This window comes from Antechinus flavipes, chromosome 3 (genome assembly GCF_016432865.1).
Source record: "Antechinus flavipes isolate AdamAnt ecotype Samford, QLD, Australia chromosome 3, AdamAnt_v2, whole genome shotgun sequence".
In the NCBI taxonomy this organism is placed as follows: Eukaryota; Metazoa; Chordata; class Mammalia; order Dasyuromorphia; family Dasyuridae; genus Antechinus; species Antechinus flavipes.
Genome location: NC_067400.1, coordinates 50,620,617 through 50,640,676, shown reverse-complemented (window position 1 = coordinate 50,640,676; position 20,060 = coordinate 50,620,617). Strand labels below are relative to the sequence as shown.

Genomic DNA, 20,060 nt, shown 5'->3' with positions numbered 1-20,060 from the left:
TAATGGTTATGATGACTATTATTAGAAATAAGGGAAAATGCTCATCTTAAATTTACCATAGATTGATGATTGTGAATGGCAGTCTTTGACATACCGAATATGGTATTTGTTCTGCCTTCTAAACAACTAAAAATACCTCATGATTTGGGATTTGAATATTGAAAAATGTAATAAGAAATTAAATTTGCAATTGGAAGAATTTCACAGAACAAAAGAGCCTGATTGAATTGTTTTTTTCTGCCTCTCTCTAACACAATTTGCTGCTTCCCACTCAGGAAGATTTGGAAATGAGTTGGAGTCTCTCTAGCTATCAGCTTTAGACAAAAGCTGTATGCTAATGAAGTACATGGCAAATGATGACGGGCTTTTTGACCAAGTTCTGACTTTGACAGTTATATTAATGGAGCCAAGAATATAAAGATCAATTCCAACTTTCTTATTAAGATTAAGAGAGGAAGTGATCAGTCTGACATCATGCAAATAGTAAGTAGTAAAGGTGAGATTTGAACCCATGACTTCTATTCCCAAATTCAGGATTTTTCCCATGATACTTTCCTGCCTATCTTTATTGACTTCTTTCTTTCCAATTAGCTGGCTCTTGTGTTAGGCTTCATTAATTTTTGCCTCCACACTCAGATCTTAGTGCTTTCCAGCTGCCAATAATTCTGATACAGTACATATAATGAACTCTTTAACTGACTCTTTCTGGCCTTTCTGATGAAAACTTAGTATAGGTTCTCAGATAAGTTAATATATATAAAGAGTTTTACAAACCTTAAAGTACTATAAAATGCTTTTATTATTATTATCATGGTTATTCTTATTGCTTTCATCCTATTGCTTGACTCTCTGATTCTGGCCTACAGAGGTTTTGTTTTCTGTTGCCATGAAAGACTTCTGGTTCCCTCTCATTTTCCTGCCCATTCCTGGACAAGGTCAGGTTGAATAAGACAAGGAGAAAGATGTATCTGTGGTAATGCCCTTTTAATTTCATGTATGCTCATGTTTAAAATAATAACAGAAATGAGGAGGACCTGAGTTCAAATCTGGTCTCAGACACTTAACACTTTCTAGCTGTGTGACTCTGGGCAAGTCACTTAATCCCAATTGTCTCAACAACAACAATAATAAACAATAATAATAATAACAGAATCATTGATTCTGTTACAGCCCAAGAAGCCTTAAGGAATGCAATCTCTAACTTCTCTGATTAAAATAAAAGTATACATACACATACACACACAAATATAAACAATTGATTATCTCCCAAAGGATAATGAAAAGACATGAAAAATACAATTGATAACTGGGGAGACTCTAGTTTATCTATAAATCATCCTGATTGGGAAGCCAGGAGTTATGTTAAGAGAAGGAGGCATATAGAAGTCAATTAAATCAGCCCATCCCCTCTTTTGTTTTGTGTATGTTAATCCAAGACCCAAAACCCATTGGTAGGGGATTCTCTCCTCATTGGTTGAGATCAATATCTCACACTTGAATGAGAGGGTGAGATGGGGTAAAAGCAAAAATAGAAAGGAATCCAGGGATCTTCTGGCTTATAACTTTGACAGAGAAAATCTGAGATGCAAACTCTCTTCAGATCAAAAGAAGGGAAAGAAGGACTCTGGGAAGAAGCCAAAATGTAGAACTTTAATCATGTTCATATTCTCAGTTTGCCACACTAAAGACTTCAGCGAATTTCCCTTTGGGAAAGATCTGAGACTCTCTCTTGGTTGAGATGAGTTACTTTGCTCCCAAAGGGAGAGATCAATCAATCTGTATAATCTGGTATATCTTCCCATATGGCAACCTAGGTAGTACAGTATATGGAATATGGGGCATGGAGTCAGAAAGACCAAGTTGAAATCTGGTCTCAGACATTTATTGGCTGTGGGCTCTGGGCAAGTAATTTACTGTTTGCCTCAGTTTCTTCATCTGTAAAATTAGCTGGAGAAGGAAATGAGAATACACACACACACACACACACACACACATATATATGACTGAAGCAAGTATACAACAACAAATAATCTCTTAAGTAGACTTTCTCTGATTTCTCTTTTGCTATCAAGTTCAGCAAATGAGTTTCTTTGCTATGTGCCTTCATTGTGGAACTGGTATTTGGTGGTAAGGGGCATCAAGTTTTAGATATAAAGCTTGTTCCCCTCCTTCCCTATTAGTGAATAGGTATTAGGACCTTACTTTAAATCTTAAAGTTATTTCCTTTATACTAACAAGATTTAAGGAAGCAATCCTGCACTCCCTCTGAGGAGAGCAAAGCAGCCAGTCACAAAGCAGCCATAAAATTCTTATTTCCCTTCTGGCAGTAATTAAAGTCTCCCTTGGAGAAGGGTAGGGGAGAAGAGACTAGAGTTATATCTTCTTTCCTCCTTGTGAGACACATAAAATAACTCTATGTTACATAAATTTAATTTCCTATTCCATAAAGTTGCTTTTTCAATGTTAAAAAGAGTTTTTAAGAAAAGTAATGGAATTATGATTGCACATGCATTTTCTGGATGTCAAAAAAAGATGAGGAAGTTCCTTAGAGTGTTAGGTGGATTCCTTATGGCAAAGTTATGAGGAAAAATGGACTAGAGTCATACAGAATGGGCAGGCATGGATGGGATAGTGCTTTGCCTTGTTGGAAAGAACATCTGAATCAATAGCACAGAACCATTTAAGTATTTGGATTGAGTATATGTATATATACATATATATGTTGTGTGTGTATACACACACACACACACACACACACACACACACACTCATCCCTACATATAACTTTCCAATGCAGTGGGAAAATGGCCTTAGAGCTTCAGAATAAAATGACAGATCAAAAATGACTAAGAAGAAATGGAAACAATATGAGGAAGGAGATAGTAAAAAAGCAGCCAGGTGCCCTTGATAAATTCAAATTACCTGCCTCAGATGAACTACACTCTTGAGTTCTGAAACAACTGCATATACCAAGCCACTGTCAAAGATATTGAAAGTTCATGAAAAACAGGAGTAGTACCACAAGACTAGAAAAGGGCAAATGTCTTAATTTTCAAAAAAAAAAAATTGACAGATCCTAGAAACAATAGGCCATAAGTAAACTTGATTTTAATTCCAAAATTCTAGACCAGATCATTAAAAAGATAGTTAATGAACCTCTAGAGAGGGAAATGGTTATTACAATAGGGCATCATGGCTTCATCAAAAACAGGTCATTCTAGACTATCCTTATTTGCTGTTAGAAAAAAAAAATTAATCAAATAAAAAGTGCCTGAAGCTGCATTGGAACTCAGGTCTTCTTGACTGTAGTTTCCAGTGTTAGATGTACTGTGCCATCTAGCTGCCTAAAGCCCTTCCAAAGATTCAGAAAGGCTGTTAAGTAGAGAAGAGGTCACACTTTTTCTGTTTAGCCTAGGAAGCGAGAGTTAGGTACAATGTGTGGAAGTTTCAAAGAAGTAAATTAAGAATCAGTATTAGAAAAAAGTTTCCTAACAATTATAACTGTTCAGAAGTAGAATTAGTTGCCTTGAGAGATGGTAGATTCCCTATCCTTTGGGGTCTTCAAACAGAACCAGATAACACTCTTCTGATAAAGTTGTCAGAACTACATGGCTGTTAAAGTCCTTCCAATTTTCAAATTCCATGATTCTATGATAATTTTAATATTACAAAGATCATTCATTTTATGTAGCTTTTTTGAGTTGTGAAAAATGAATCTCACCTGATTCTTAGGGGCTATAATATGCCATAAACAAGTGACTCCTGCAGGGTAATCCCGATCTGGCCAGTTGGGTGTTTTAAAGGAACCTGTAGGTCTTTGTAATCGGCCGCCACAATACTGATCCCCTATAATTATAAAAACATAGATTAGAACTGAATGAGTTACTTAGAATAGGCTAAGCAGATGAAGCAAATAGATAGTAATTTAAATAACTAGGAATATCCAAACAGTGAGATCATAAAATGTAGGCAAAGGCTGATGTGTCATATTCACTAAATATTTATCATTCTGTATGTGCTTCTGGCAGTGCTAATATACACCAGGCTATGTAATGGTTCCAATTAGTCTGATCACTCAATTTCATCAAGAGAAGACTGCCATTAAAAAAATTGAATTGATACTCTATTTGACTGACTTTACTACTTAAGTCCATCAAAACTGTCACATCCTTTTGTTGATATCTCACAAAGAGCCAGAGGAGAGCTACCAAACATCTGGAGGCTAAACATAAAAAAGCAATATTAGTTAATAAGGCAAAACAGGACCAAAGCAGAAATTAGCAAGTTTATGTGCCATTCACTAACAGATGATAGTATACACTGAAAAATTAAGAGAGTTTTGATGAGCTTATTTTTAGATGGGGCTATTTTTAAGTAATTTGATTTTCTGATGAAATGAATGGTACTATGTGGCCAGATGTTCAAAATAGCTTCCTTTTTCTTATTTTCTTTTTCAAGAGGAGGGGAAGATGGAAGGAGAAAAAGTAAGTTTGTGTTGTTCATTAGGAGGAAAATTAAATTTTTAAAAAAGAAAAGAAAAAAATCATGATTTTCCCTATTCAGGGAGTTGACACTATGGATAAAGCTCTCTGCTTGGAGTCAGGGAGATCTAGATTTACATTTACCTTCAAATACTTACTTGCTGTGTCATTCAACCTCTGTCTCTGTTTTGTCATATGCAAAATGGAGACAATATCTTTTAACTTCTAGGGTTGTTTTAAGGATAAATTGAGATAATAATTGTACATGGGTGGGAGAGGGGTTGAAGGAAAAGAAGAGAATTTAAAACCAAAATTTTTAAGTGTAAAAAAAAATAGTAGCAGCAGCAGCAATAATAATAATAAAAGATGTTCAGCATACACTATCATTTATAAATATAAATGTTAAACTTCCTAAATCCTGCTTTGTTCCACAGACTAGAAGGTTTTACAAACCATTCTGTTATCTAAAATAAAACTACCAATTCTTCATACTTTGTCCCCACTCTTTAATCCATTTTCTTCCAAAAGATAACATCCAAATCATCTGTGCTATGATACTCTCTAAGAACTGGACTCAAATCGATTACTTCCATGACTTTTGGAATCTCTTCATGGTAAGGAACACCTGCTACACTAGCACAAGGCTCATAGCAAAGATACAGGACTACATCAGAGTGGCAGTGTTAATGCCATACACTGGGACTGCTCAAAGGACCAGGAAGTTGCTTCTGTGTTTCAGTGATGGAAAGTACCTCTTTCGTTTGGTTCTGCTGCAGAAAACATAGCAATGAAGCCATTCCCAGCTGTGTTGGCATCTGAAATCATCTGTACCAGCATCTTGTTGCTGTTGGACACAAGAGCTCCTGGCCTGAAAGTTCCACAGAAGCGACCAATGCGTTGCCCATTGGTATGGCCATTGTACACATCCACAAAGTCATAGCGACACAGGTTATCGCTTTCTAAGTCCAGGAACCGAAAGTAAAGAACAACAACTTTTCCTTCAGGTACCTGTAGAGAGAAAAAAATTGTTAAGAGCATGAGTTCTGGAGAGAATGAGAACCATCATTGTATTTCTGCTAAAAGGTGAGCGTTGAATTAGGGAACAACTTCTCCCAACTCTAACCTGAAAGAAATGGGTAGATGTCTTTGTGTCAGAAACTATGCTAGGAACCGGAGAATCAAAGATAAAATAGGAAGAGTCCCTATCATTACCAGGAACTTCTTTAGGGGAAAATAACTGATGTTTAGATAAGTAAATAAAAAGTAAGGTGTTTGTACTTGGGGGGATCAAAAAAGGCTTTGGAAAGAGGATTCTAAAGGAGTTGAGAGTGAGAAGGGGATCCTTTCAAACATAGGAATGGAAGGCAGCTTGTGCAAAGATAAGGTACGAGATGAATGTGTGCATGGATTAAAAATTAGCAAGATTGCTAGAATATAGAATTTACGAAGAAAAAAGAAGCAAAATTGATAACAGCTTTCTCATTGCTAAGAAAATCTAAGTGCTTAACTAAAGAACATTTCCATATTCTCTAAAGAAGAAAATTCTTCCTCAAGAGTCCTTCTAAACAAAGTGGATGAAAACACTTATTAATTGGTGATTCATAGTTTGTAAAGCAAATTTTTGATTAGGTTTTAGCTCTCAAGCACATCTGCTAAGATATTTTGTGAGAGGCTGGGTCAAGTGCTTAACAAACTGGCTATTAAAGTACTTTGTCTTCACTTCATCTTAAATGAAATAAAAGAAAAACTCCAACATGCAATTATAGCTTGCATTTCCAGAGCACTCAGAGGTTACACCGTGTTTTCACCGACAGTACGTCATAGAAGCTTCCCAAAGAACTTTTGAAGTACTTGGAGCCAAATATTCTTTCCATTTTATAATTGAGAAAACAGAGGGTAATAGTGGTGACTTCTAAAGCCTCAAGGCCACGAAGGAGGGGATTCCAATTCAGGCTTTCGTACTTTAAGGCCAGGACTACTTACATAACACCATGTTGCCTCAGGTTATGCCTATGGATCACAAAACAAAGGAGACATCTGGCACTTATCCAGTGAATTTGACCAAAGTGAGTTTTCAGATCAAAGCAAATCCATTTGGGAACTGAATTATTCAGATGAACTGTCCATGGTGCTCAAAGTAACCCAATCATAGTTGAAGCGACTCTTGTCAGAGATACAAAGTTTCATTTCAAAGAGTAAAACTCCCATAATCTTGTAATAATGAAACACAAACCACTTTCCTTCCATGCTTTTCTGCATGTCCTTTCCCCCTAGATTTGTCATTCAAAAGATTCTGTTCTTCCTTCATGTGAAAAATGGATTATAATATTCACTATAATCTTTGATCAACAGAATTCTATTTCAACCTAAGTTTGTCACCTTGTAAATTCCATCTTCACATCACTTAATACAAAAGGAGCCTTGATCAGTTTTAAGTTGATTCATTTTTACTAACTATCCACCAGATGGGGTCCCCATTGAGTAAAGGAAAAAACTTTCTCACATTACAAATGTCTTATTCAGGATATGAAGCACTCAAGGAAGAAATCAAGCTCAGTCTTCAACCTGTAGACACAGGTCACAAAATTTTATTCTCTATATTGTCTATACATCCAATTAAGGCAAAGTAATTTACTCCATTATCTTCTTTGTTGGGAAGGTTCTTTGCAAGATATATTTGAGCATAAATGAATATAGAGACTGAGAAAAAAGCATTGGAATACCTTCATCTGCAAAGGAAATTCTTCACAACTGATGTAGTTTATAATTGCCCTGGAATATAAGAATTCTTTATTACTTAATCATTACACTTAACTCGATCTCCAAGCTTTTGTGTTGTTTCTGCCTTGATTTCATAGAGTTCCTCTCTTCCTTCAAGAACTCAAGCAACGCTATTACAGAAAATATTTCTTGATAGCTCAGTGCCCTCCTGTCCAAATTATCTTGCATTCATTTTGCCTTTATTCTGTATAAACTTAGGTATGATATCATTACTCCCCTGATATAATGTAAGGGCAAGGATTTTCTTTGTATTCTCATCCCCTAGCAGTGCTTGAAACATAGTAGGAGCTTAATAAATTGGCTGGTTGATTAAACTCTCTATCTTTGAGATTGGTCTATGAATGCATTTATACCTCATTAAAAATATGAGAATGGAAGAAACAAAAATTCACAGAGTATTTTCTACTTATACACTGAATTTAAGATCCTGCTTTATTGTTTTGGTTTTATCAAAAAATAAACAAGGATTTCAGAGTATGATGTAAAGCTAAAAAAGGCATTAATAAAACAGAAACAGTGTGTCCCAAAAGTCTTAGAGAAGTTTTAAGCTTTAACAGTATATTTATTTAAGTCTTCATTTATAGCTTAAATAAATATGCTATTAAAGCTTAAGACCAGATTATTTAAGCTTTTATTTTTAGCTTAAATAAATAATCTATTAATGCTTAAAATTGCCCTAAGACTTTTGAGTCAAGCTGCATAGCTTTTATATAGCTTTAAAATATAAAATATACTTAAATTTAAGTAAAGATATTTAAGCACTTGTATTGAAATATTTAAAATATGTAATATTTGTAAATGTAAAATATGTAATAAATATATTTAAGCTTTAGTTTAAATAAATGAGCTTTTGAAGCTTTAAACTGCAGTAAGACTTTTGGGCCACCCTGTATATTAAAACACACACACACATAGAGGCTCAATAGAACAAAATGCAGTCCTAAATGTTCTTCTTAAACAAGGAGTCTTTCATGTATATTTTATGACAGATGCAAACATAGACACGACTTTGTTCTATTATCTGCTATGTAATAACATCAAGTGAACGTGGAATTGGCATAGATACACACCCGACCCTCAAAAGGGTTTTCTTCTGATGGGAGAGAAGGTAGGAGAGGGAACTAGCATCATGGAAGATGCCCTGCATAAATTTGTAATCCCCCAGGCGATCTGCCTCCAGAACAGAAAGCTGGAGGTTAACTCAGTGATTCAGATGTAACATAAGTTTTAGAGCTACTGTCTCAATACTTGCTTTAACTGACAAGTTGATCCTCAGAGTATAATTATTATGTCCCCTCAGGATTCTCAAATAAACCTTGAGTGGGTAGTGGTGGTTTTCTAATATCATAGCTTATGATCCCCCACTGGTGTGCTTTCCCCTGTGATTTTTTGCTTATATCAATTAAGTCAGCCAGACTCCATTAGCTTTTTAGAAGGGTAATTTAATATGGTGATATAGTATATAGTAAGTATAAATAGTATATACTGTATAGTATATAAAATTATTGATTCAAAACATACATTCAAAAGTCTGTGACACATTTCATTAGTACATACAAATTTCAGGGGGACATAGGCTTAATGAGCACACATGGCAAAGGAATAATTCACAGCTTCTGGTTGTTCAAGTCTTTTCCTCTCCTTTGGGAGATACTCATGAAGTCCCTCCTAGGTATGGTGTTTTTTTTTCCCTCCCTTCCTTCCTTCCTTCCTTCCTTCCTTCCTTCCTTCCTTCCTTCCTTCCTTCCTTCCTTCCTTCCTTCCTTCTTCCTTCCTTCTTCCTTCCTTCTCCTTCCTTCTTCTTCCTTCTTTCCTTCCCATTCTATCCTTTCTTCCCCTTTCTTTTCTTCCTTTCTTCTCCCTTCCTTCGTTCTTTCCTTCCTCTCTCTTCTTTCCTTTCTCCTTCCTTCTTCCTTCCTTCCTTCTCCCTTCTTTCCTCCCTCCCTTTCTTCCTTCTTTGCTTCCCTTTCACTTCTTTCCTTCCTCCTTCCTTCTTCCCTACCAACTTGCCTGTCTGACTTCCTTGCTTCCCCCTTTCTTTTCTTCCTTTCTTCTCCCTCTTTCCTCTCTCCTCTCTTCCTTTCTTCTTTCTCTTTTCTTTCCTTCCCATTCTATCCTTTCTTCCCCTTCTTCCTACCTTTCTTCCTCTCTTTCATCCTTCTTTCCCTCCTTCCTTTCTTCTTTCTTTCCTCTTCTCTCTGAGTTTTGACACCTCATTAGTATTATGAGGGGTTTGAATTGGGGGTCTCTGTGCCTCAGACATAATCATATTAGAAAATCTAAGCACTAAAGTGTGATGGTGTGGTGGTGGTGGTGGTGGTGGTGGTGGTGGTGTGTGTGTGTGTGTGTGTGTGTGTGTGTGTGTGTGTGGTCTAATTTATTAGAAGGAATATAAGATAAGTCCTTTTTTTCTAGGTTCTTTGTAGAGTCTTGAAGCTGACTTTCCCCAAGTTGTCTAGTGTGTTTTTGATTTTTTAATGCACTCACTACCAGCAATCCTTGCTATTGTAAGGACAACAGATGAAACAGTATAAATCTCAGGTCTTCCAAATACACAAGATTTTCCTCTTATCAAGGAGGAGTCTTAGACTTTATTCTTCCCTGCTAAATCATTCTCTCAGAGGTTGTTGCCTAGGAAATTTTTTTCCTAGGTTCTAAAATGATCTGCTATTTCACCCAAAACCCACAATATGTGTTGGAATTTCTCACTTATTTTTATTTACTCCAGACCCACCGTCACTGCCTCTACTGAACTCTGTTTTCATGCCACCTAAGCAGTCAGCTGTCCTACAAGAGCCTTATGGTGCCAGGCTGTTAACTTTGCAGCTACCTGGATATTCTCCAAACCAGTAAATGAATGCACTCACTAGTTCTCCTATATATGTATTTGCTTTGATTTTTTAATACACAATTAAATATCATTAACAAATACAACTATTCAATCCACATATAGAAAAGAAAGATTATGAATAAAATAATTTCTGTTATTTACAGTTTGGGGTTTTAAGGTTTATATTAACTTCAACAAAGTCATATTCTTGCTATGTCTTCTTTTGAACTAATTTTCTGGATTTTTGTTCTTGTTGTTATTTACTTAGTTTTAGTCACTGTGAATTTTATTGCTTGGGTTGGCTTTTTTCACTATGAATCACTTCATGCATTCATCTTTTTCCATGGATGTTTCACATTTATCTTTTCTTTTAGAAATAGGTTATATTTCTACTTTTTGGTGATTATGGATAATTCTGCTGGGTATATTTATAGAAACAAGATATCTGTTCCTGTTAATGATATCCTAAGGGTATCTTTCTACTTGTGAGATAACTGGGTCAAAAGGTATAATCAATTTTTATAGCATAATATCATTTTGCTTTTTGAAAAAATTATATCAATTCACTTCTCGATAGCATAGTAGAATTGTAAGAGTATGCACATTTTCTCTCAATCCTGCTATGGTTGCTATTTGACTTCCCTAAAATGACTCTTTTTCCCTCTTGATAGAGATGGTGCTGGTCTGCATAAATGGAGGAAGTTTTCTCATTTTCAAGTTCCCAAAACAAATAAAAGTATAGACGCAGTCCCTATTCCTAAATGAAAGTAATGAAATGGGCGGAAATCCAAAGTAATTTAGAATAAATAGCCTCAGACATCATGCTAGAAAAATTTAAGTGCATTGAAGTACATGTGTGTGTTGATGTATGTGCATACATGGTACATGTATTGTATGATTTTGATAAGCGCATAAAGAGGCAAATCATGGCAAGGTAAAAAGAGTAATGAATCGAGAGCAGAAGACTTGGGTTCAAAATCCATTTCTGCCACATTACTCTATGACATTGGTCAAGTTAATTAATCTCTCTGAGTTTTGACACCTCATTAGTATAATGAGGGGTTTGAATTGGGGGTCTCTGTGCCTCAGACATAATCATATTAGAAAATCTAAGCACTGAAGTGTGGTGGTGGTGGGTATGTGTGTGTGTGTGTGTGTGTGTGTGTGTGTGTGTGTGTGTGTGGTCTAATTTGTTAGAAGGAATATAAGATCCTTGAAAGCAGGGATTTTCTCTCTCTCTCTCTCTCTCTCTCTCTCTCTCTCTCTCTCTCTCTCTCTCTCTCTCTCTCTCTCTTTTCTCTCTTTCTCTCTCTCTCTTTCTCTCTCTCTTTCTCTTTCTCTCTCTCTCTTTCTATCTCTCTCTCTCTCTCTTTCTCTCTCTCTCTTTCTCTCTCTTTGTGTAAATCTAATTTATAAGAAGAAATATATAAGATCCTTGAGATCCTTATGTATGTATATACATACATATATATGATCCTATTTGAAATATTCTTGGCAAAGATACTGGAGTGGTTTGCCATTTCCTTCCCCAGCTTATTTTATAGTTGAAGAAACTGAGGCAAATAGGGATAAGTGACTTGTCCAAGAGGCTAGATTTCTGACGTGGTGCTCTATCCATGCACCACCTACTCCCCCCCCCCACACACACACACAGACACACACATACACTCTTAGGCACTGCAAATGGACAATGGCTTTTTTTCAGAGTTGAATAGGAAGAGTTTAAATTAGACCAAATTTGGGAAATTATATATTCTTCAATGATTCCATGCTGCTCACTGAGGCAAAACCCCATATTTTCTTTCAGTGCCTCACTATTTCAGTGAAATATAGAAAACCAAGAATAAAAATTATAGATGACCCTAAGAGCAATGGACCAACAGAGAATAGATGTAAGTTGACTGTACCACATTACCCATAATGATTTGTGCCTTAAGGAAGTGCTTTAAAAGACCTAATCAAAAATATGAGAGCAAAAGTATATAGCAAGAGTAAAAAATTCAAAGGAGAAATATATAAAAATAACTCTCCTTGCTTCTTTGCAGACTGTATTGAGAGGACATTGCAACACTATGTATAAATCTTTTTTTGGATATGTTGGTTAGTTTTGCTGAACTTTTTAAAAATTCCCTTTAAATTTTACCATTATAAGGAATGATTTTGTGGGAATGAGGAGACAGGGAAGAATATAGTGGAAAATATGGACAATATGAAAACAAATGTTATCAATAAAAATGTGCTTTGAAAAAAAAGGAATGATAGGCAATTAATAGAAAGCTTGGGGATCACATTGGCATTCAGAAATATTAGAAGTAGAAGTAGATGTAGAAGTAGAAGCAGAAGTAGAAGAAGGCTTCCAGGATATTGGACAGATCCTTTTGGGAATTTATAGAAATACATAGATGTTAACTTCAGAGAACAAGAAGGGGTGGTTGGATTGTCACCTGCACCAGAGAAGGAGAAAAACACATTTGTGAAATCATGAGTTAAAGTATAAATTAGAAACATTAAGAGTCAGCTAATGTTATCAGTAAAAACTGTTTTAAAGGGAGGTCATGTTTAGATCTGCCCTCCCTTCTGGATTAATCAAAGCATGAACAAATATTCCATACCTGGCACCCATCCAACACATGGAATTCTATATAGCATGAGTCTAGCCATGTCTGAATGAAGGTCGTTATATTGTCCAATGGTGAAATATATCTAAGTGGCTGAGGGGATAGGATAATTGATAACTCAGGGTTTGCTGCACCAGAACTGGGTGGATATACAAAAGGGGCAACCCACCCCTAAATTGTTCTATTTCCAAGAGGGCTTTGAGGAATGAGGGCTATTTTGGGCTGCCTCCCGGTAGAAGAATACCTGCTCTGTCTCCCACTGGGCAGTGAGCACATGGCTATTTCTGTCTCTTTCTGTTTATCTTTTCCTGAGTTTAGGCCAATGAGTGTTCTAAGATGGGAGTGTCCAGATGACCTGGGGAGTTCATGAGATCCACAAGTCTGTGGGCAGTTGAAGCTGGATGATAAAAGAAGCAGCACCCACCAAAGGTAATAGTAATTGTTGGCTGTGAGTGACTATCTCAAGAAGAGAGATTCACTAAGACTCAATGAAGACAAACATGGACAAACCCAGATGCAAAAAGACAGACACTTGAGGAAGGAAGAAATTTCGAGAAGGATGACCCTTTGCAGCAGATAGGAATCTCAATAATAAATTCAAAAGAGGATTCCCAAACCATAAAGTATCAAGAACTGGGAGTTACTCTTGACACACATGTATTGTTCACATGTGTCTCATTAACATTATATTATAAATTTGTGGCCATTCTCCCCATGTGTATATTTGTGTGAAAGTTTGCTTCAGACTTTTAGAGGAAATTTTTTAAAAAAATAACTGTTCTTACTATACCAAAGGGAAATATTTTTGCTTTGTTTTATTATTATTCCAAGGAGTGTTTTGCACCAATTTTTTTTTTCTATAATACATTCATAAATACCTTTGCTTCAAAAAAAAACTAAAAAGAGCTGTTGTCTGATAATCAATGGGAAACATGCTGGTAGGGGCTTGTGACCAACAGCACTAGAACAGGGTTACCTCTAGAACCCTGAAAGAGTAGTAGCAGCAACTCCCCGGGGACATGGCTCACCAATGGGAACAAGAGTAGGGGAAATGCCCCCAAAGGAGATGCTATACTCTAACAGCACTTATCACCAGGACATGGATCCTCTGCAGGGAATTAGGCTGAACTCACTAGCTCCTTTCCACAAACCATTCAATAGGTATTAGATAACGGCATCTCTTAATTTCTAATGAGTTGTACTTAGTTTAAAAACAGATAAAAGGGGTTCTTTGTGGCTAAGCCATTATTTACTTAAGAGAAAAGAAATATGTTCTGAAAATAGTTGATTTTATACTTTAACACTGTAATGCTAATACTTGTTGTAGAAACACAGTTAAGAAGATATTATTTGGAAATTATGCAACCCTGAATGTTTTTGCTCTGTATTTACTGGAGGATTTATTATGCTTCGGTAGAGAAACAATTCTCTGTTTGTGTTTTTTTTCATATTAACAACCAAATCTGTATTTGTGCCAAAGCCTGAAGCTAAAACCTCGTCCTCAACTCACCCTGTGGTGATTGGCGCTAAGTTGTCACATGTAAATGTGCCAAATCACTCGATACTGGGATCGGTGCCAGGAGAAGTCAACGACTACTTTCTAAGCCCACACTCTGAATTTTTAGGTTCAGGGATTCATGTGGGTATAATGCAAATGTGATTCCTCCAGCTTATTTTCTTTTGAGGAGTGTTTTCCTGTGGGAATAGCAAACCTTAAGGTCCTTTTGATTAGACTTGCAGCTTGATGAGTAAATATATCATTTTCTTAAATGAATGGAACGGCAGAGGGAAGGGCCATCTAGATGCTAGCACTTTAAATGTCGGATACATACATTATCTCATTTGAAACTACTTTGTGGAGTAGTATTTTACAGATGAAGAAACTTAGGCAAGCAAGGTGAAGGGCCTTGCCCAGAGTCACACATTTTGTAAATGTCTGAGGAGGGATTGGAGCTCATGAACATGGGTTCCTGACTCCTCCAGACCCAGCACTCTCTCCTTTGCGTCTCCCCTATACATGCTACCTTCATTATATACATGTAAAATGGACTTTTTGAACCTAAATGATAGAGCACTGGGCATAGAGTCAGGAAGACCTAAGTGGAGGTTTGGACTTGAGTACTTTTCACAGAGCTGCAAATGCATGCTTTGGTTCCATGGGGAAGGGATGCATGTTCTCACCTTTTATTGAAGAACATGTAGAAGGAGAAACTGCTTGTGGATCTTTGTGTATTTACATGAGGTTATGTCAAAAATATTGGCAACTGAGCCAGTAAAAGCCATCTCCTGAAAAGACGCAGCTTCTTGTCTATAAGGGGACTGCTCTTTCTTGGGACACAGTCAACCCCTTAACCTTTCAGCAAAGAACATTAAATGGGATTGTTCTCCCCTAAGCCTTGTCCCACCAGTTATGACCACACACATATAGAAAGGAGAACTTGCGTTTGCTTAGATGAACTTGAGATTGACCTTGGCTATCTCTTGGATTAGCATTTCCTAAATGCAGATTATTGAACAGTAAACCTGAGACTGGACCCCAAGTCCCTGGCTGCTTCTGTTTTGTGTTTCTTTTCCTGAGTCCAGATCACTGAACATGGATCCTCAGAAATGGCCATTTCCACTCCTCCTTTTGCTTAGAAGATGATTTCTGTAAAGTTTCTGAGAGACGAAGAGCACCACCTCCAGGAGAGTTCCTAAAATCAAAGCTAAGTCCTGGCTTGCCAGGAGACAATTTAGATAGAAGGTGAACATGAAATATCTTTGAGAAAGTCTACCTTCTGGCAAAGAACAGCAGGAGTCTTGGGTTGCTTGCTGTTCCATGTTTTAAACATTTATCAATGGGCACTTATGAGTCTTTTGTGCTTTAAGTACTTCCTTTCAAGGTAGAGGAAATAAATACTGTCCTATACTTGATAGGGGGTAGGTAAGTGGAAGCAATTCCAGCCAAAGTGGATGCAAGATTGACCATTCAGTCATCCAGTCAGCAGTATGGCTAATGTCTTTTCAATCTCAACATGGTCTCTCTGTCCAGCCAAGCACTGTTGCTTGGACAGCCTTCCACTCTGGGTGTCTCCTCTCTTGATTAGCGCTTGTCCTTCCTAAAGCCCTGTTTAAAGTCCTTTTCCAGACACTTCCTCCATAGAAACCTCCTTAACCTTCTCGTTGTATGGAGATAGTATCTAATGCTGTACAAAGAAGAGGGCAGTCACATACCCCAGAGAACCACTGTGTACCCCCATCCATGCTGTGCCCTGGACAAAGTCCCAATTGCTTTATCCATATTATGGCTGTGCAAAAATGTGTCTGAAACTGAATGTCATTTTAATGGGCTGAGATTTTCCTCTTCCACAAATAAACCTTTGAGAAAGTATTATTGCTTTTTTGTAAGTGCTAGCATTATAATTTACATAAGAATTAGAGAATTAGACAGCTCAACAGCTGTCTTTTCATGTAACCTAGATACAATCCAGAGAATTGCATTTATACACAAATATAGTGCTGTATCCCTAAAGAGGAAAGAAAATCAAAGCTGAAGTAAGAACTTTACAAATGCTTATCCAAATACTCTCCAAAAATTAATATTCCTTTTAAAAACATGTATCTAGGGCAGCTAAGTGATACAGAGAACCAGCCCTGGAGGACCTGAGTTCAAATGTGACCTCAGACATAAGATTTCATTTAAAGCCAACTGCCTCCAAAAGACAATCTGGCCTATTGAAAAATTAAAGAAGAGATGCCCTCTGTGGGCTACCGTAAATAACAGAACTCAGACTAGGACCTACCTCTATTTTTTCCTAAACTAGTGCTTTTCCTATGATACAAGGATGACATGAACCAGTTTTTTTTTTTTTTTTTTGCATCATCCTTCATGAAATAAAGTGCCACAAAATAATTCCTATTCTTGTGATAACATAATAAAAATGATTCTTTGATGAAAGGAGAAATTCCTGAAATACAGAGTCAGGGTCCACTTTCCTGTGATAAGATGAATCAAAGAAGATATATGATAAGATTTTAAATGTTTGATCCTGTTTTAAATTTTATTTCTATATTACCTTCTCTTTGAAGAAAACTGGGGATGAGCTCCATCCTAAGTCTAGCACAATAGGAAAATTGCTCTATCACCAAGTAGCTGTGTGACCTTGGACAAGTTGTGTATAAAATGGATTTATTAAACTGGTTAATTCTAAAGTTCCTTTACTTCTATTCTTTCAAAATCTCTAACTTCTCCATTTTTTGCTTGATTAAAAGGTCATTCCCATTCCCCTCCCTTTTCTTCCCCCCACCCCACCCTGTTTTTTTGGCTAATAGGTTTCTGTCTTAATTTACTGCTTGAGAAAACACAAAATATTCTAATTATCACTTTTCAGGTTGTCTGACTGCTATTACCATGCCGACCCAGTCTCTCCAAAGGGAAATCATGGATTATTAGAGGGTTAAAATAATAATAATTATTATTTTTTGTAATTTTATCCATGTAAGAAACTTCATAGATGAAGAATTTACGGGATTGTTTCATAAAGTCTCAGTTAGTATCAAAGTGTATATATAATCCTCTTTTTCTCTGGTAAGTCTGTTCTCTCCTGCCAAAGTCGTCCCTGTGTCAGAGTGAAAAAACTGCACATTAGGTTCCACATGGTCTCCACTGGAACCTACATCTCTTAAATCCTGGGGAGAGAATCCTAGAACGAGAAGCTAGAAGGGACTTTGGAGGAGGCAGCATGGTGTAGCAAGTAAAATGATGGACTTGGCGTTAGGAAGACCTGGAACCAAACCCTGCTGCTTACGGCAGACATGTGTTTCCTTATCTGTAAAATGAGATGGTTGAAATGTGATGGCTTCCAAATCTCAATCTACTCTACCACTGCGGGCTGCCATATTAACTTAGAAAACAACAATTAAAATTATCTATGTTGTATTATATTTTTACTTTTTTTGTTAAACATTGCCTAATTATGTTTTAATGTAGGTCAGCTACATTGCTTGAGTATGACATTTCGAGTCTAATCCAACCAATCCCATTACTATTGAGCAAACTGAGAGAAGTTGTGACTTTGTTGAGATCACACAGATACTTGGAAGAAGAGGAGATTTGGGTCAAAGCCTTCTGACTCCAAATATACCTGTCTTCCCAAGGCACCAGCACTGGTAAGCAATCCTATGAGGAGTAATGCTGGAGAATTTAGCTTCATATATGTTTAGACATTGAAAAAGACAGGACTTACCATTTGCTAGTTTGCTATTCCTTCCTTCATGCATGCAACAAGCATTTATTAATATACTATAATAGCACACACTACAATAATATAATATACATTATTAAGGTATACACAGTATCTTATATTAGGTTGAGGCTATAATATATATACTCCATGTGACTTAGGGGCTATTAATGCCCTTCTTGGTCCTCACATGGAGAGGTATTCTGGAGAAGCTCCTGGAGTTTGTTACAAAGACAAAGCAAGTCTGATGGGACTCTCTGTCGCCCATATGCTCCTTTGAGATTTTCTTCATTACAGTTGACCCAAATGTGCAAGAATATCATGGGCTTTTGATTTTTTAAAATCTATTTATTTGCTTTAGTGACACATTAGGACAATGGAAAGCATATAATTAGGATGGATTAAATTCACTTTACCTACTGTAAGAAACAATCCCAACTCTCTGGGATGACATCAAGATGAGGTCAAATGGAGCTAGGAGAATATGGCTGGGTCAAGATGGAGAAAATATTACAGTCATTCGTGACCTAGTGGATGAAAGACTGGATTCAGAGTCAGGAAGACCCACATTCAAACCCTGCTTCTGACACACTGGCTGTGTGACCCTGGGAAATCCTAATTTCTCAACATTTTAAGATTGTGCAGGTGATATACCTTGATGTCAACAGGGAGGGAGTCTGCTCACTGCATGTTCCCTGTGCCAATGGAATCACAGGATGCAATTAAAACACAAACAAATCATTTGAATGTATTTTCCTATAACAAAGCTTCAGGACCTAACTTAAACATCTAGGTTTGTGGGCTTGATTTTTTTTTCACCTCATAGATTTCCTGGGGAAGTGTAGCATGTGATGGAAAAATGCTGGCTCTGAAGTTGTCAAACCCTGCCTCATCACTTAATTCCTATGCAATTTTGGACAAGGGACTTGGTCTTTCTGGGCCATAGAATCAGTATCTGGACTTCTTAACCTGAGATCTGTAAACTTAGTTTGCTTTTTAAAATTTTTTTTTAATTTAAAATTAAAAAAAAAATTTAAAAATATTTTGACAATTCGGTTTTAATGCAACTTTTTTCCCCTTAGCAATCCTTTGCATTTAAAAACATTAGTCTGAGAAGGGATCCATAAGCAATTATGTGACATAATGGATAGAGTGCTGACCTTGGAGTCAGAAAGTTGTTGTTGTTCAGTCATTTTTCAATTGTGTCTAATTCACCATGACCCTTTTGGGAATTTTCTTAGCAAAGATGGTGGAGTGGTTTGCCATTTCTTTCTCTTGCTCATTTTACTACTAAACTACTAAGGGCCTAAGGAGTCAGAAAGACTCAAATCTTGCCTCAGATATTCATTTATCTGTGTGACCCTGGGAAAGTCACTTAATCCTGTTTGCCTCGGTTTCCTCATTTGCAAAACAAGAATAATGATAGCATTTATCTCCCAAGGCTGTTGTGAGGATATTTGTAAAGCTCTTTGTATCCTTACATTGCTATATACATGCTACCTATTGTTGTTACTTGTGGATTGTCAAAAAAGGTCTATGATAGAAAAAAGGTTAGTATTCCCATGTTTCAAAGCCCAGAGCTGATCAGTATGGAGTAGTAAATAGAGAGCTGGTCTAGTGAGGTGAAAAGACGGGCCCCATCCTGATGTCATAAGACCTCCATTCAAAGCCCATATCCAACATTTAAGAGCAATGTGACCATGGAAAAGTTACCACCTCTCTGAGAAATAATTGTAAAATTGGTTCCCTATTTCACAAAGGAATACTGAATAGGGAAAGCACCCTACCCCCAAACCTTAAAATACTTCCTTTTAACAGAAAGTCCTCAGCAAAGCCGCTAACTTTAGTTACCATCACTATAAATAATGATCAATTTGACATTAGATTAAGCTTTTATTTTTTAAAAAACTAAGAAAGGGAGAGAGAATTTTTAAAAATTCTGGAGAATAATACTATATTAAGCAGAACTCTGGTCTTCAAATACCCTTATTCCAAGAAGACAAGTCTACGGTTAAGAGAGAAGCTGCCATATGTGAGAATGTGGTGGGAAGGATTAAGGTTGATTCCCTTGCATTCCAAACATGAAACACAGCCAATGGAGCTTGGCCAAAGGGGAGAGACCCATAAT

At 36.7% G+C, this 20,060-nt stretch overlaps 1 protein-coding gene across 1 annotated transcript in view; it reads right to left on the bottom strand.

The window, feature by feature from the left end:
• Positions 1-20,060, bottom strand: part of PCOLCE2 (procollagen C-endopeptidase enhancer 2) — an 81,284-nt gene that overhangs the window by 26,975 nt on the left and 34,249 nt on the right. Inside the window, exons 3-4 of the mRNA XM_051983336.1 lie at positions 5,234-5,489; positions 3,722-3,846 (exon numbers count right to left, since the gene is read on the bottom strand). Of these exons, the coding sequence (XP_051839296.1) occupies positions 3,722-3,846; positions 5,234-5,489 (381 nt within the window). The remainder of the gene's footprint in view (positions 1-3,721; positions 3,847-5,233; positions 5,490-20,060) is intronic.